We start from the raw sequence: 17752 nt of genomic DNA, 5'->3' as shown, positions 1-17752 counted from the left end.
AGTCTTTGCACAATACAGAAAATATTTTATATTTAGAAACATATCCCTACTCCATATAAAATGATGTTAAGCCTTGAAAAAAATCATGCCTTTATTAAATAAATAGCACTTGAGTCCTTACGATGGTCTACCCACTGTGTTAAATACTAAGAGCAGAATGCTGAACAACACATTGTTCTGAAAATGTGACCAAGTATAGATTTTATAGTCCATAAGAATCAGAGAAAATACACAAATGCTAATTTCCAAATAAAATACATTCCATTGCCATTGATAACAATTCTTCATGTTGCTATTTTAGTAATTTTACTATTTCAAAAAATCATTTCAGACTATAGTAGTTTCAATAGCACAATAAACGATGTTAATAATATAGTCATCCTGATATTAAGCTGGAAGTCATCTACCATAAACTGATTTTTCCTTTCAAGAAATATAGCATTATGAAAGGTGGATTTTTAAAATGCAATAGCAACATTTCTAAATATCTAAGCTTTGTTCTTAAAAGTCATCCTAAGGATTGGAGTAGCAGTTCCAGTGATAGAATGTTTGTCTAAGTGTGATGAACCCAGATTCAATCTTCAATACAATCAGAAAAGCCAACTTAAAATAATTTTCTGACTTTAATTTTTATGTATTTTAATGGCAAAGAAAAATTATGTGCAAATAAGTTCTATTGTTGAATAAAACTTAAGAAACAAAATGTTTTTCTTCACCTTTTTCTAGTATATTGCTAGCTTATATTATAAAATTAATGTCCATTAGATCCTACTGAGTCCATATTAATATTTTTATCTGCTTTCACATTTATAACTTTTTATTAAAATAATTGACATTTTGCTTACATATATTTTCCTAATATAATGTAACATTTATGTTACATCTTATTTCTGACAAATGTTTCATTGATGATTAATATTCAAGAAAAGATCAAGAAAATCTTGGACAAAAATCTTACCCCCAAAATTACTAATTTTTCCAATATATCCTAACTAAAATGTATCCATTTTGAAACTTTGATACTACAACCTTTGCCTCTGAAGTTAAAATATAATATATTACAGGGAAAAAAAGAATTTGCATACAAATTCCAAATGAGTAAACTTAAATATACATTTTAAAAATGACAAATAGAAGCTAGAGAGCTGGCATAGCAGTTAAGAACACTGACTGCTCTTGCAGAGGACTGGGTCTTGGTGCCCAGCACCCCCATGGCAGCTAACAACCAGCATTAATTCCAGTTTCAGGGTCTCTGATGCCCTCTTCTGACCTCTTTGGGCACTTCCATGTATGTGGTTCATTTACATACATGCAGGCAAAACACTCATACATATAAAATAAAAATAAGTCAATTTAAAAAATTTTTATGAAATATATACTAAAATGGGTTTATATGAATAAATATAAACAATTCAGAACAAAGAAGATAGGCCCAGCATGGCAGTGAACACCTTTAATCCTAGCACTTGAGAGGCAGAGGCAGGCAGATCTCTGTGAGATAGAAGCCAACCTGGCCTACAGAGTGAGTTCCTGCCCAGCTGGGACTACAGGGAGACTCTGTCTCAAAAAAAAAAAAAAAACCAAAACATTAAAAGACAAACAAATAAGATGAGAATCCTGCTATGTACAGTAAGACCTCATCCAGACCATTATACTTAGTTTTAAATGCCATATTTTCAAAAAGAGAAAGGGGAAAATTCACAAACATAAGAAGTCATCATAAGATTACTTCTGAAGTCATCTTAAATTACTTCAAAGTAATTTAAGTGAATTTGACAATATAAAAGCCAAAGGTACCTGGAGCATTTAACTTACTAAACAAAAGAGAGATGGAAAATAAATCATAGGATAAGGAAGAATAATGAGTAAGAAATAATAATAATAATAATAATAATAATAATAATGGAAAACTTAGGTCAGTTTAAAGACGTTTGAAGAAAAAGAGTCATCTACTCTGAAATAAGAAAATAGGAATGGTGAGTTCCTATAACAAAGATGTTCAAGCAAAGAGAATGACCACTGACAGACATTTAATGCTCACTGGGTGACACAGCTGTCAAGCACAGTAGACTTAAGAGAATTTTACTCTGGTGACAACAGTCTCAATGATCTTAAAGATACAGGAAATAGGTGGAATATCCACTTTTCAACTTACTTTTTTTTCTTCCTGCAAGACAATTATTTCATAAAGTCGAAGAATAAATGTGCAATGAGTTTGCTGTTGGTCTTTCTTGATGTTAATATTTTCATAAGGTAATGTCCTTTCCCTTTAGAAAATTCAGGTAGAAATTAAAAATTGTCAATTTTAAAAACACAAATATTTATGCAAACAAAGAAAATATTTTTACAGCAACAGCTCCTGTTTTAAGTCTGATAAGATCAATATATATTCAAATTGTTGAAAATTGCATTTTTAGCACACCTGTTCAAACCTCTGCCTCCCAAAGCTCAGAGATCATTTCAGAAAAGGAGGCAGAATGATTGTAAGAGTCAGAGGTGGTTGATGACCACAGGAAACAGAGTCTTCCGGACAGCTGCTCAGTTACTCACATGAACTCTCATCACTGGTGACAGCATGCACAAGTCCCATGCACACTCAAATCAGACAAAATGCCAACATAGCCATGGGGAAGTAGGTAAGAAATCTCAACTTGTCCTAAGGAACTTTTGGCAACTGAGGGAAAACAGTGTCTTACAAATATGGGCCCACTGAATGGACCCACACTGAAGGACATTTAGAGACACAAATAAGATTCTATAGGCTAATATATATATATGAGAGTACATTAAATGGGGCAGGGACCAATGGGAGGAGGTGTGGAAATGAGAGGTGATCTAAATATCATCAAACTATATTATATGAAAATTGAATAATTTAATTAATAATCATTCCTGAGTATTAAAAGAAATTTTCAAATACCTTTACTATGAAAAAATCTATTTTTATGTTGGTTAATTTCGCTTTTAAAATTCAGAGCACTGGGGCTGGGCAGTTGGCTCAGTGAGGCTCCTGCTGCCAACTCTGAAAACCTGAGTTTCATCCTTGGGAGCCATATGGTAGAAGGAAAGAATGAGATCCCTGAAAGTTGTCTTCTGACTTCAACTCACAGACACACACACACACACACACACACACACACACATTCAATTAATTAATAATTAAAATTCATAGCACTGTTATAAAATTGTTCTTCCATAAAGAAAATGAGATGTGGAGAAAAATGATCAAAGAAAATGATCATGATGAGAATTACATCATGATCATCAAAGGTAACGAAAAATAAGTTTCCTATATATTCTACTTACCATAAAAGTCTTTAAATTTTATAATCCCTTGGCATTTCAATTGCTACTAAAATAAGAAAAAAAATAGCCCTGTAGTGTTATATCATAAAGCAGTCATCAAAAGGGCATACACATCCCTGAGAACAGCTAGCAAGCTTATTTTCACTGAAATTTAGACAACCTAAGAGAAAACATTACGCAGTGATTAACAGTTTCAAGCTGTGAAGTCAGACAACCTGACAGGACTCCCACCTACCAGCCTGAAGAGCTAACACAAGTCACCTAACTTCTCTCAGTTTCAGTTTCAGCTGTAATTAGAGGTACCAATTCTCAAGAATGCAAAGACAAAAGTAGAAACATGTATGGAGTGTTTACTGCCACACATGGCCCATAATAAACCCACTATAACTTTTATCTTTAGTCATTATAAGAAAATTATATTTAAGCAAGCTATACTTGCTACACAATTTTTTCTATTTATTGAACAGAACTTCAAAGAAATTCAAAATTCAACATTAATAAAAACATTGATTAAAAGGAAAAGGTTAGAACTCAGCAGACAGTCTGAGAGTGCCTGATCTGGCTTCTGCCTAGTGTAGAGGCTGAGACCTCAGCAGACCACCTCTGCATGGTGGTGAGCTTCCCCAAAGCTTCCCCAAATCATGCCATACTCAACCCCCTAACTGGGATTACGTGAGGCCCCTCCTATCATGACAGGGGGAGATGCACCCTACTGTAAAGCAGAGACCTTAGCAGGGATCTTAGAGTTCCTGATCTGACCTCCACCTGGTATAGGAGCTAAAAACTCAGCAGACCATCTGAGAGTGCCAAAATCAGGCCTCCCCTTAGCAAACTTCCCAAATTGTGCTCTGAGTACCCACTAGTAGGGGTCCAAACACTAGAAGGAAGCCTGAGTGTACCTGACGGGAGGCTGACTTGGGCCTCTGTAGGAGCTCCTGAGTAGTTGATCTGAAGCCATCAATTCCCTCCAAAATAAAATCTGAGAGAACCTGACACCTTGACAAAGCAGCTTTACAAACCCAATAATAAAACAACCAAGGCACACCAACAATACAAACAGAAGCAGACTTCAACCCAACGAAGGAAAGCTTGAGTTTCATACCAGAATCACAAACAACAAAAGAAATCCACATGCCAAAAGCACAACAGAAAAATAACAGGGAGAACCAAAATATTGTGTTTCCACCAAACTCCACCTGTCCTGTAGAAGAGTTCTACAAGGAGGACCCACTAGAGATAACCCAGGACATAAAATTTAAAAGAACAATCATAAATATGATCAAGAATTCAACAAATTTAAAAAACACAAAAAAAAAATCAAAAAACTAAAAGAAATAGGGATACTTTTGACTGAATTCACAAAAGAGAAACATTGAAGAAACTTCAGGCTGAAACAAAGAAGGAGGTGAAAAACTCAATAAGTCAATTTGAAACAACAGGAGAAAGCCTCACTGCTAAAATGAATGAAATGGAAAACAGAATATCAACACTGGAAGATAAAGTTGAAGAATTTGACTGCTCAAGCAAAGATTACGAAAAAAATTTTAAAACACAAGAATGGAATATGTAAGAGATGTTGGGATACCATGAAAAGACCAAATCTACATATCATAGGCATAGAAGAAGGAGAATTTCAGGTTAATGGTATTGATCAGATCTTAAACAGGATTATAGAAGAGAACTTCCAAAAATTAAGGAAAGACATCCCCATAAAAATACAAGAAGCACATAGAACACCAAAAAGACAGGATCAGAAAAGAAACTCCTAGCAACATATCATAGTAAAAAAACTAAATGTACAGAACAAAGAGAGAATAGTGAAAGCTGCAAAAGAAAAATAACTTACATATAAAGGAAAACCCATCAGAATTACAGCTGACGTATCAATGCAAACTATGAAAGCAAGAACAGCTTTCATAGCTTTCCAGTTCTATATGGCCATAGGTACCAACCCAGAATACTTCACCAAGCAAAAAATTCTTATAGTTAGTTGAAGGAGAAAGAAAAATCTTCCAAACCACGAATAGGCTGAAAGAATACATGTCCATAAAACTTGCCCTTCAAAGGATACTTGAAGCAATACAAAGAATGGAGAAAAGAACAACTATATCCCAGGGGCAACAGAAAGAAACTAAATGAAGGTATAATTGTGGAAACAAAAATTTAAATGGCAAACAATAATCAAAATGATGGCAACCAATACACATCTTTCAACTATAACTTTAAATATCAATGGACTGAAATCCCCAGTCAAAAGACACAGGCTAGTTGAATGGATTAAGAAACAAAATCCATCTTTTTGTTGTCTGCAAGAAACCCATCTCACCTTCAAGGACAGGCACTACCTTAAGGTGAAAGGGCTGAGCACTTCAAGCAAATGGCACTAAGAAACAAGCAGGGGTTGCAATTCTAATATCTGACAAATGGACTTCAAACTAATCAGAAGAGATAAAGATAGTCACTTCATTCTGATCAAAAGAACAATTAACCAAGGAGATATTATAATCATGAACATATGTGTACCAAACTCTGGTGCACCCAAATCCATAAGAATAACACTACAATACTTTAAGACACAGATTAACCCCAACTCAGTAATAGTAGACAATTTCAATACCCCACTATCTCTATTAGACAGGTCAACCAGACAAAGAAAAAACAGAGAGACATCTGAATTACATGATGCCATACACCAAATGTACCTAACAGACATCTTTCAAACATTTCACCCAAGCACCAAACAATACACTTTCTATTCAGCACCCCATGTAACTTTCTCAAAAACTGACCACATACTGTGTCACAAAACAAACCTCAACAAATACAAAAAAATTTAAATAATTCCATGCATTCTATCAGACCACAATCCAGTAAAGCTTAAAATCAACATGAGAAGAAGCTCTAGTCACTACACAAACTCAATGAGATTAAACAACACATTCCTGAATGGTGAGTGGGTCAGAGGAGTGTAGGAAACCAGGATGCCAGGGCCTAGGGTGAGGTGAGCCTAAAACTTATAGGTCCAGGCTGCATTCTCTGCTAAAAGGGAGGGGCACTGAAAACAGTGGTTCTGATAATCCCTGCCTTGCAGAACACTGTTGGGCTGGCAGGAGGAGGTGGCCTGGTCATAAAAGTGCAGGCTCCCTGCTCTGTGGGAAAGCGTCTTGGTCAACAACCCTTAGCTCATCTCCTTGTCCTAAACAAATAACTCAGCTATCCCTGGCTAAGAGATTAGGCCAGGTTAAAGGTTTACTCCTTGAGTAAAAGTTTAAGAATCCTTCTGGTGCCAACTAACAGACTAAATGTCCTGCTTCTTTGTATCCTAAATCTTTGTATGTGACTGTCATATCCCACGTGACTGCTAGTTCCTTGGGATGTATAAAAACCATATGAATTCTAAAATAAATTGTCCTGTTGGGAAGACACAGGTCCCAGAGTTTGACTGTGTCACGGCCGATCAGACCCTCTGCCCCGAAGCCAGCAGGCCCCCCACTAAGCAAAGCAAACCTGAGTCCCCACAGAGGAGAAATTAAGCAAGAAATCAAAGTATTCCTGGAATTCAACAAAAAGGACAATACAACACAACAAAACCTTTGGGATACTTTGAAAGCAGTCCTAAGAGGGAAGTTTATAGCTCTAAGTGCCTACATTAAGAAATCAGAAAGATCACAGATAAATGACTTAACATTGCAACTCAAGATTCTGGAAAGACAAGAACAAATGAAACCCAAACCGAGCAGAATAGAATATATAACCAAAATCAGAGCAGAAATTACTGAAATAGAAACAAAGGAAATAATGCAAAGAATCAATGAATCTAAGAGCTGGTTCTTTGAAAAGCGAAACAAGATAGAGCCTTAGCCCAGTTAACCAAAAGAAAGAAAGAGCAAATCCAAATCAACAAAATCAGAGATGAAAAGAGAAACATCACAACAGATCCAGAACATTATAAGGACCCAAAAAATCCAGAACATTATAAGGAAATACTTCTTAAAACCCACTAAATTTGAAAACCTAAAAGAAATGGATGGATACCCAAAATCATGGGAATCACCAAAGCTAAACCAAGAAGAGATCACAATTTTAAACAGACCCATAACATATAAGGAAATAGAAACAGTAATACAAAACTGCCAAACTAAAAAAAAGCCCAGACCTAGATGGATTTACAGCAGAATTCTGCCACTTTTAAAGAAGACTTCAAACCAATGCTACGTAAATAATTCAAAATGGTAGGAACAGAGGGAGAACTTCCAAATACCTTCTATGAAGCCAGCATCATTCTAATACCAAAACCAGGTAAAGACACAACCAAAAAAGAAAACTATAAACCCATATCCTTAATGAACATAGATGCAAAAATTCTCAACAAAATACTTGAAACCCGCATACAGATGTACATCAAAAAGATCATTCACTATGATCAAGTAGGCTTTCTTCAAGAGATGCAAGAATGGTTCAATATACACAAGTCAATAAATATCATCAATCATATAAATGGATTCAAAGACAAAAGTCACATCATCATCTCAATAGACACAGAAAAGGCTTTCAACAAAGTTCAGTATGTATTCATTATAAAAGTTCTAAAGGGAATTGGATGGAAGGGAACATACCTCAACATAATTAAACCTATATACAACAAACCCACAGCCAACATCATTCTAAATGGAAAAAAACTGGAAGCACTCCCACTAAAATCAGGAGCCAGACAGGGATGTCATTATCTCCACTCCTTTTCAATATCGTGCTTGAAACTCTTGTTAGAGCAATAAAACAAGAGAAGGAAATTAAAGGAGTACTCATTGGAAAAGAAGAGGCCAAATTATCCCTTTTTTGAAGATGATATACTATACCTAAGAGATCCCAAAAATTCCACCAGAAAACTCCTAAAACTAATCAACACTTTCAGTAAAGTGGCAGGTTACAAAATTAATCAACAAAAATCCATAGCCTTTCTGTATACAATAACAAGCAATTGAAGAAAGAGGGCAGGGAAACACTCCCATTCACAATAGTGGCAAAAAATAAATAAATAAAATATCTTGGAATAAACCTGACCAAAGACATCAAATATCTCTACAACAAAAATTTTAAATCTTTAAAGAAAAAAAATGAGAAAACACCAGAAGATGGAAGGACCTCCCATGTTCATGGACTGCAAGAATTAATATTGTGAAAATAACCATCTTACCAAAAGCAATATATGGATTCAATGCAATTCCAATAAAAATCCCCATAAAATACTTCACAGAAACAGAAAAAATTATCCTTAAATTTGTATGGAAGCACAAAAGACTCCAGATAGCCAAAGCAACCCTGAGCACAAGGAGCAATGCTGGGGGATTACTATACCAGATGTCAAAGTATACTACAGAGATATAGTCATAAAAACAGCATGGTACTGGCACAAAAATAGACACATAGATCAATGGAACATCACTGAAGACCCAAACCTGAGTACAAGGAATTTCAGCCACCTGATATTTGACAAAGGTGCCAAGAACACACAATGGAGGAAAGACAGCATCTTCAACAAATGGTGCTGGCAAAACTGGATCTCCACCTGCAAAAGAATGAACCTAGATCCTTATATTTCACCTTGCACAAAAGTCAACACCAAATGGATCAAAGACCTCAATGTGAAACCCAAAACTCTGAAACTATTAGAAGAAAACATTGCCAGTAACCTACAAGATATAGGTGTAGGAAAGGACTTTCTAAATCAGACACCAGTTGCTTAGGAATTAAGATCAACAATCAACAACTGGGACCTCATTAAACTAAAAGGCTTCTGTACAGCAAAAGAAACAATCGATAAAGTGAAGAGAAAACCCACAGAGTGGGAAAAAATCTTCACCAGTGACACATCTGACAGAGGTTTAACATCCAGAATATATAAAGAACTCAAAAAACAAAGAAATCCAGAAAACAAGTGACCAGTTAAAAGATAGGCTAAAGATCTAAACAGAGAGTTCTCAAAGGAAGAAACAAAGATGGCTAAGAAACATCTTTAAAAGTGTTCCACATCATTAGTAATTAGGGAAATGCAAATTAAAACCACCCTAAGGTACTACCTTACCCAAATCAGACTGGCTAAGATCAAGAGAACAAATGATACCAAATGCTGGCAAGGGTATGAAGAAAGGGGAATGCTCATTCACTGCTGGTGGGATTGCAAACTCATGCAACCCCTATGGAAAGCAGTGTGGAGAACTCTTAAAAAGCTAAAAATGACTCTACCATATGACCCAGTTATACCACTCCTTGGCATATAACCATACGACTCACCCTATTGCAAAGACACTTGTAGAACCATGTTTATTGCTCTCTGTTCACAATAGCTAAGAGATGGAGGCAACCTAAGTGTCCCTCAACTGACAAGCGGTTAACAAAAATGTGGTACATGTACACAATGGAGTTCTACTCAGCAGTAAAGAAAGATGAAATAATGGATGAATCTAGAAGCTGTTTTACTAAATGAAGTAAAACAGACTCAGAAAAACAAAAGATGTATGTTCTCCCTCCTTTGTGGATCCTAGCACCAAATCCTTGTAATAGATAGAATCCCATGAAAAGGGCCAACAGCCCGTGGAAAACAGATGATGTACAGAGCCGAAAATTCAGTGCCTTGCCACAGTAGGAGGAAGATCATCCCACACCTACCACCCCCTCCAAGGCTCAGGGGCTTTTGCAGAATTTTGGTGGAAAGAATGTGAGAGGAAGGAGTAGAGTGTTAACTGGAAGTGTCTGCCAACCACTATGCCCACAAGCTATAGTCACACCTCTTTCCCAAGCTCCTCAAGGAGTTGATGGGGGAGTCACTTACCCCTCCCACTCTATCATTCAACTTTAGCTGCGTGAGTGGATGGACTAACGATATATAAACTAAGAACACCATGAGGCATCTCTCTCACCATCTTTGGCAGCTGTCAGGAAGTTACAGGATCTGTATTTGAGTGTGGACTTTCCAGTGCTGCAAATGGTGGGGGTAATGCCCACTCATCTGTAAACAAACGCCCACCCTATGCTCTATTAGCAAGCCTAATACACTCATCAAGATTTTCAAAAAAAAAAAAAGAACAGAGCTAATGGAATCCTTCACTATTCCACCAATGTTGACTCCATGTTGGCTGGCAAATTCTTTGGTCTTTGATTTCTTTCTTCTTTGGGGGGGTCTTTTTGAGACAGGGTCTCCCTGTAGCCCCAGCTGGACTGAAACTCACTATATAGACCATGCTGGCCTTAAACTCACAGAGATCTACATGCCTCTGCCTCCCAAGTGTTGGCCCCACCATGCCCAGCCTGGTCTTTGACTCTTGTTCCTATTTTCCCCACTTAAACTTCATTGTATATATATTTTTTACATAACCTGCTTCAAGTTATTTCTTGAAAATGTGTTAAAAGTTGTCTCTCTTTGGAATAATAATAAATAAATGTTAATATTTTATTTATTTTTATTTTATGTGTATGAGTGCATTGCCTGCATGTATGTGAGTGCCCCCGTGTCATGCAGTGCCACAGAGGTCAGAAGAGGGCTTCTGATTCTCCTGGAACTGGAGTTAAGGACAGTTTGTAGCCACCATGTGAGTGGTGGGAATCGAACCCAGGTCCTCTGCAAGAGCAGTCAGTGCTCTTAACTGCTAAGCCATCTCTCCAGCCCTACAAACAAATTTTTTTAAAAAACATACTAAGCATACAAAGATTAAAAATAGGTAACAGTGGAGGCTGGAGAGATGGCTCAGTGTTAAGGGCACTGGTTGCTCTTGCAGAGAACCAGGGTTCTGTTCCCAGGACCCACATGGTGGCAACCAACCATACATAACTCCAGTTCCAAGGCATCCAGTGCCCTCTTCTGACCTCTGTAGGCATTGCATGATGCAGTTACACTTACGCACATGCAAGCAATACACTTACACACATTAAAAAATAAAATAAAATATTTTTTAAAAATAATCAAAAAATTTAACACATAACATAAACAAATCAAAACTTTAAGTTACATAATAATTGCCACTAATTTCATTTTCTGTGCTATGATTTCAATGTGCATTTATCATCCTATGATAAATTTATATTGGGGATATCAGAATTGGTATGTATCACTTGTGTCCATGTCTTTCCCTAAGAGAGACCTATGAGTGTATCTTCCCATTTAGAATGGCCACATATTTCCACCTTTGTTATGTATAAAATATCTCCGTGTAATTCTAACCCAATCAATAAAACCCACAAAGGAAGAAAAGCTTACACTAGAAAATAGCTACTGCCAGAATGAATTAAGACAACCGCAAGCGAATATCTAACAGTGCAAGCAGCCAAAGGGGAAATAAAGGAGACGGGCTGAAGGGTACAATCTATGGGATTCCTTCCTGAAGACCAAAGTGAAAAACGAACTGAAAATGGGGTGAAACGGGACAAAATAAAAGTGGGGAGATGGTGGAGATGGGGCAACGCTGGGAGAAGGAAGCTAAACTGGTTGAGAAAACTACCAAGCCAAACCAGAGTCAACAGTGATCACAATCCTGGTGGTTTTGATTGCATTTAGGCTTGAACAAGGCAGGGAAAGGAAAGGGCAAGCCAGTCAAACTGGAAGAAGGAAAAGAAAGGATTAGCATATGCAGATGGCTAAACTAAATGGGTCACAAAATAAAATCAAAAGCCATGAGTCTGGGAAAGAGACTGGTATTGATAAAGGGGCACGGATAGGGATGGGGGGGGATAACAGAAAGTCAGGGGAGAGTAATCAGAATACAAGTATGACACTGCCAGATAAAATCAATCAGTACAAAGATACTTCAGAATAAGTTAACAAGATATATTTAACTTGTTTTCTTATTTTTCTCATTTTATGTGTATGAGTGTATTGCCTTCATGTGCATAAGTGCACCCATGTCCTGCATTACCCATGGAACCAGAAGGGGGTGTTGGGTTCCCTGGAACTGGAGTTGTTAGCCTCTATGCAGGTCCTCTGCAAGTGCAGTCAGTGTTTTAACAGCTGAGGTATCTCTCTGGCCCCTTAATGTGTTTTAAAAAGCCAAACAACAAAAGAATATGCCAAAAGGGGGAATATCAGATTTAGAACAGCACACAGAAATTCTCTTGTTTGGAAGAATAATTAGTGTAGTCTACATTAGGCTAAATATGCATGTTAGCATCTAGCATAATTACTGAAAGAATGAAAATACAAAGGTGACCCTTTCAGATGAACAGAGTGAAAAAATAAAAAAGACAATGAATTTGGGTACATTTCCACAAAATAAGCATCATGTTTGATTCTTCCTGTTCTCAGTTACTAAGTTCAATACTGGCACACTGCAGGAGTTTAATACTTGTTCAGTGAATGCGCCATAGCAGACAGTCCAAGTGCAGACTGTGTTCACTGCTACCGTACAGGTACATCTGAGTGTCCAGGCAATTAACAGAGTACATAATCATCATGGGACTTCCCAAGAGAAAACTCATGCTGTGAGAGAAACAACCAGGCAGAACCCTGAGCCATGAGAGAAAGAACCAGGCAGAATCCTGAGTCATCATTTTTTAGATTTTCTGTGATCTTTTGTCTATTTTATAATTAAGCACAATATACTTTAGTTACAAACACACATGAGTTGTGTAATCAAATGGGCCTCTGTTAAAGTCTAGCTCCTGCATTAAAGTCCTCCTGTTAAAGTCTAGCTCCTTAGCCATGTTATTTATCTTTTCTGATTCTTGAATTTTCTGATTTCTTGGGTTTTCTGCTGATAACAGAGGTAAACAATAGTAACAGAGACTTATGAAGATCAAATGAAGTAATGTATATAAAGCAGGAGACAGAACCAGGTGCATAAGAAGACAATAGTTTTCACATAGATTATGCTGAAATATAATTCTCCTTGGAGTTTTTCATAGTAATTTTCCTTTCTTAGCAGGATAGCCTTGTCTGAGCTAGTACAGTAATTTAATCAGGAACTACATTACTGGTATTTAAGAGATTCTCTCTCTCTTTCTCTCTCTCTCTCTTCTCTCTCTCTCTCTCTCTCTCTTTCTCTCTCTCTCTCTCTCTCCTCTCTCGGTTCCCCTATGTAACCCTGGAGCACCTAGAAATCACTACGTAGAGTAGGCTAGCCTTGAACTCATAGTAATCCTCTTGCCAGTGCCTCATGAGTGCAGGGTTTTACAGGTGGAAACCACCACACCCAGCTAGCTACATTTGTTTGTTTTTACTTACCGGGTGACATCATACTGCCCAGGATCAGGGCCTGAGTTTTTGAGTAATTCTTGTCTTCCTGTAGAATTGCCAAAATGTATACCCTTGTATTTTGAAGTTACTTTGGAAGCACCCTAAAAAATAAAATAAAATAAAAAGAACATAAGACATAGCTTAAATGAGTTATGAAGCAATGTTAACTTTGACTTAGGTCAAAATATATAGCAAGAATTTTTTCAGTCAGAGGAATTCCACCAGGAAATACCAGGTTCTTTGCTGGGTTCCACCTAGTCCTCCCCACATTTGCCAGGGTTCTCAGGGAAGTGCCTCTCAGGGAAGTGTATCTTCACCTACATGAGCTGGTATGAGCACTTTGCAGTTGTCAGTACACTAGGCCCTCTAATACATCAGGGCAATGAAAAGTAGCTCCTCCTTTCTGGAAAGGGAGGAAAGGGGATTGAATATTACTTAGAAACGGGGGAAAAAATCTATTACAAAACCCTTAATTAAACAGATTGCAAAAATAACAAGCACCACCAACAGACCCCAGACAACTAATTTAAATTTTAAAAATATTCATGTAATTTTTCAGAGTAACAAATAGTTAAAAATAAGTTAAACAATACCCTAGTTCATTTTATTGCTGATACCTGAGGACAGGGTCATTCTTTTTGATATCAAAGAAATTATTTGTGACTGGAGGAAACCAACCAATGTTTTTCCCTTAACACTGCTAATAACACAAAACAAAACTTTTTAACTAACGGTAGAAGATAAACTCTAGATTACTTTAAAAAAATTTTTTTATTATTTTTATTTTATGTATATGAGTTTATTATCTGCAGGTATGTGATTGTACCCATGTCATGCAATGCCACAGAGGTGAGAAGAGGGCTTCGGAGTCCCCTGGAACTGGAGTTAGGGACGGTTCGTAGCCGCCATGTGGGTGCTAGGAATTGGATCCCAGTCCTCTGCAAGCGCAGTCAGTGCTCTCAATCGCTGAGCCATCTCTCCAGCCCCTAGATTACTTATTTTTAATTCATCTGAAAAGCTGTACTTGTAAAAATATTTTTAAATAAGCTTGGGTTATTAAAATCATTGCTATATATTAAATAAAATCCCTACAACATAAATGCGTAATTTACATAAAACAACAGGTCAGATGCTCTAGGTGGCTATTACTATTCAAGAACAGTATAGTAGGGGCTGGAGAGATGGCTCATTGGTTAAGGGCACTGACTGCTTTTGCAAAGAACCTGAGTTTGGCTCCCAGGACCCACATGGCAGCCATCAACCATTTGTAACTGCAGTGCCAGGTGATTCTGGCCTCTACGGGCACTGCACAGCAGAGGTGCACTTATATTCATGCAGGAAACACACTCATATACATAAAATAAAAATAATAAATATAAAAATAGAGCAGTGTAATAAACTCTCAACTATCATTATAAACAATATTAATGCAATAGAAATATTAGTACCAAAAACCGTTTCAGTTCAAATTCGTATCTATCTATCTCACCTCACCCAGAAATTTCAAGAGTTGTATAAAATGGACACAAAGCATCAGTGCTAGAAACTGAAAGGTATCACTCACATGCTAGACACTTAAGGGACTTCCAGATCTTGCACAATAGGAGGATGCTGAGTGTGAAAAGAGCTGCAGCTGACCAGTGTTACATTCAGGAAAGACCAAATCTGGAGATGAGGGGGACTCTTTGGTCTGGAGACTAGACAACAATTTCCAGTGAGAGAGGCCCCACTTCAAAAAGCTTTGGGATACAGTAACAAAACCCAACAAGAAGCTGAGCGTAGAAAAACCAAGTCACCAACTATCATCAGGCTGATTCAGACACATCTGGGAACGTTTCTAACTAAAAGAGCAAACCATTTGGAAGGTGAACATGAAAGGTAACCACGGGAAGCAGTTAATCATGATGCCCCACCCAGTAAGAAAATCTCCAGGGTCAAAAGAATGGCGATGCCAAATCCTGGGTGTTTTCTGTTGCCTGAATTTTCCTCCTTCAGTGGATTTACGCCTGTATCTTTCAGTAGACAAAGGGACTTGAAAAATCTAAAACAACTGATTCATTAAAAGAACTGAGAAAAATCAACGCCACTTTTAGACCCTCTAACAGAGCATCACACACACACACACACACACACACACACACACACACACACACACACACGAGCATTGTCCCCGTAACTTCAGACCTGCAGTGTAGCTGTGACAGAGTACACTGGTGGAAATGGCCAGCAGAGAGCACCATCTGGCAAGGACGGTAGGGCCAGGTGAAGCAGCAGCTGCACTCAAGTACAAACAGGCTTGTTCCGAAAGCACAGGACACACATCCCCTGAGGACTTTAAGAAACATGTAGGAAGGGGAATTCTACAGCAGGCAAGGTCCTCTGTCTTGATAGGTAAAGAAGTATAAAAATAACTGTCTATTGTTTTTCTCTTTAGTACCTGCCATCCAATAAAGCATAGAAAATCCGGTGTTATGTAAATAAAAGGAGTAATCCTTATTCCTTCTGGAGGATTTTCAGCATTGGATGTGGTCCCAATGTGCTTGGATTATTGCTCTGTAGATCCTTTCTAACAAATTATAACACAGAGTGTCATCCTCTCTGCACTATGAGCATTCAGCCTTAACACCATGAGTGATAAGTGACTCCGTCCTATAAAACATTTTATCAAAGGAAGATAGGTTTTTATTATTGTCATCACAAGCAGGGATACAATTGGTATATGATGATGAATCCCGGCCTCTTATCAGATCCTCGAAAGAAAAGCCTGTGAATAAAAAAGTGAATACTGCCCACCAAGCTCTGTAATACCCAGTGTGTGTGTGTGTGTGTGTGTGTGTGTGTGTGTGTGTGTGTGTCTGTGTCTGTCAGCACTGGGAATCAAACCTAGGCCCTTGCACATGGTAGGCAAGGATTTGACTACTGAGCTACATTTAACCCTTGATGTGTGTGTGTCTTTGTGTGTGTGTCTGTGTCTGTGTCTGTGTCTGTCTGTGTCTGTGTGTGTGCATGTGTGTTCATGTGTGCTTTGGACTCTTAAGTACAAGAGAAAGTAATAATATATAACACAAAAGGAAATTTTATAAGGCATCTGTGGTGGTTTAGTCAACAAATGTCCCATGTAGGCTTTTGAATACTTGATTCCCTGTTGATGGTGCTGTTTGGGGAGGTTATAGAACCTTTAGGGGCTGCAGCTTTGCAGGAAGAAGTATATCACTGGGGGTGGGTTTTGAGGGTTATAGCCTCACCCCACTTCCAGTTCATTCTCTTGGCTTCCTGTGTGAGGAAATGTCATCAGCCAGCTTCCTGCTCCAGCCACCTGCTGCCATGTCTTCCTTGCCATTATGGACTCCCCTTTCGGAACCATTAGTCACAATTAACTCTTCCTTCTGTAAGTTGCTTTTGGTTGTGGTATTTTATCACAGCAACAGAAAAGTAGCTGATAAAGCACCCAAAGTCCTTAGGTCTGGGGTTCAGAGGCAAATGCAGTAGAATGGCATAGGAAAGTGGCAAAGCCTAATATGTTCACAACAGAGCAGATGCCTAGAAAAGCCAGGGCACCCACGAGAGGCTGAAAAGCCTGTTCCTGTTGGTAAGATGGTAACTCCCAAGAGAGCCACAGTCAACAGAGCTTTAGGAAAGCACCCAGTGTCTCACCCACAACCACCCCCTTTTTTTTTCTTTTTTTTTTTGCCTGAGTGAATATTCTAAAGCATGTTTCAAGTAAAATTATGTAATATAGCCATGAACCTTATTTTTAAGTGGGCTACTTTTATTAACATTAATGAGGATTAAAAAATGATGTTTAAGATGAAACTGAAAAGTATAGAGTTTAATTTTAAAATCTTTTTCTGCAACGTTTATTTTTTACCTAATGGATGTTTTAAAAGAACTATGTTATCATTCCTAAATTTCTGTTTACAAATGATAAATCCTAATTTTGAAACTTAAGTTTCCTATAATTTCTACACACACACACACACACACACACACACACATTTTTTTTTTTTTTTTGGTCTTTTTTGAGACAGGGTCTCCCTGCAGCCCCAGCTGTCCTGGAATTCACTATGTAGACCAGGCCAGCCTTGAACTCACAGAGATCTCCCTACCTCTGCCTCCAATCCCTCTGAGTGCTGGGATTTAAGGCGTGCGCCACCACGTCCAGCATACACACACATATTTTTTATAGTTGTCAATCTTGTCTTCCTGTTTCTGAATATTTTTTTT

General features: G+C 37.7%; 1 protein-coding gene across 1 annotated transcript in view; it reads right to left on the bottom strand.

The window, feature by feature from the left end:
• Positions 1-17752, bottom strand: part of Stpg2 (sperm tail PG-rich repeat containing 2) — a 469738-nt gene that overhangs the window by 416821 nt on the left and 35165 nt on the right. Inside the window, 2 exon segments of the mRNA XM_008826204.1 lie at positions 2156-2267; positions 13517-13629. Of these exon segments, the coding sequence (XP_008824426.1) occupies positions 2156-2267; positions 13517-13629 (225 nt within the window).

The sequence above is a fragment of the Nannospalax galili genome, unplaced genomic scaffold, assembly GCF_000622305.1.
Source record: "Nannospalax galili isolate Female #2095 unplaced genomic scaffold, S.galili_v1.0 scaffold189, whole genome shotgun sequence".
Classification (NCBI taxonomy): Eukaryota; Metazoa; Chordata; class Mammalia; order Rodentia; family Spalacidae; genus Nannospalax; species Nannospalax galili.
The sequence above is the reverse complement of the archived record's forward strand: the minus strand, read 5'-3'. Positions and strand labels throughout refer to the sequence as shown.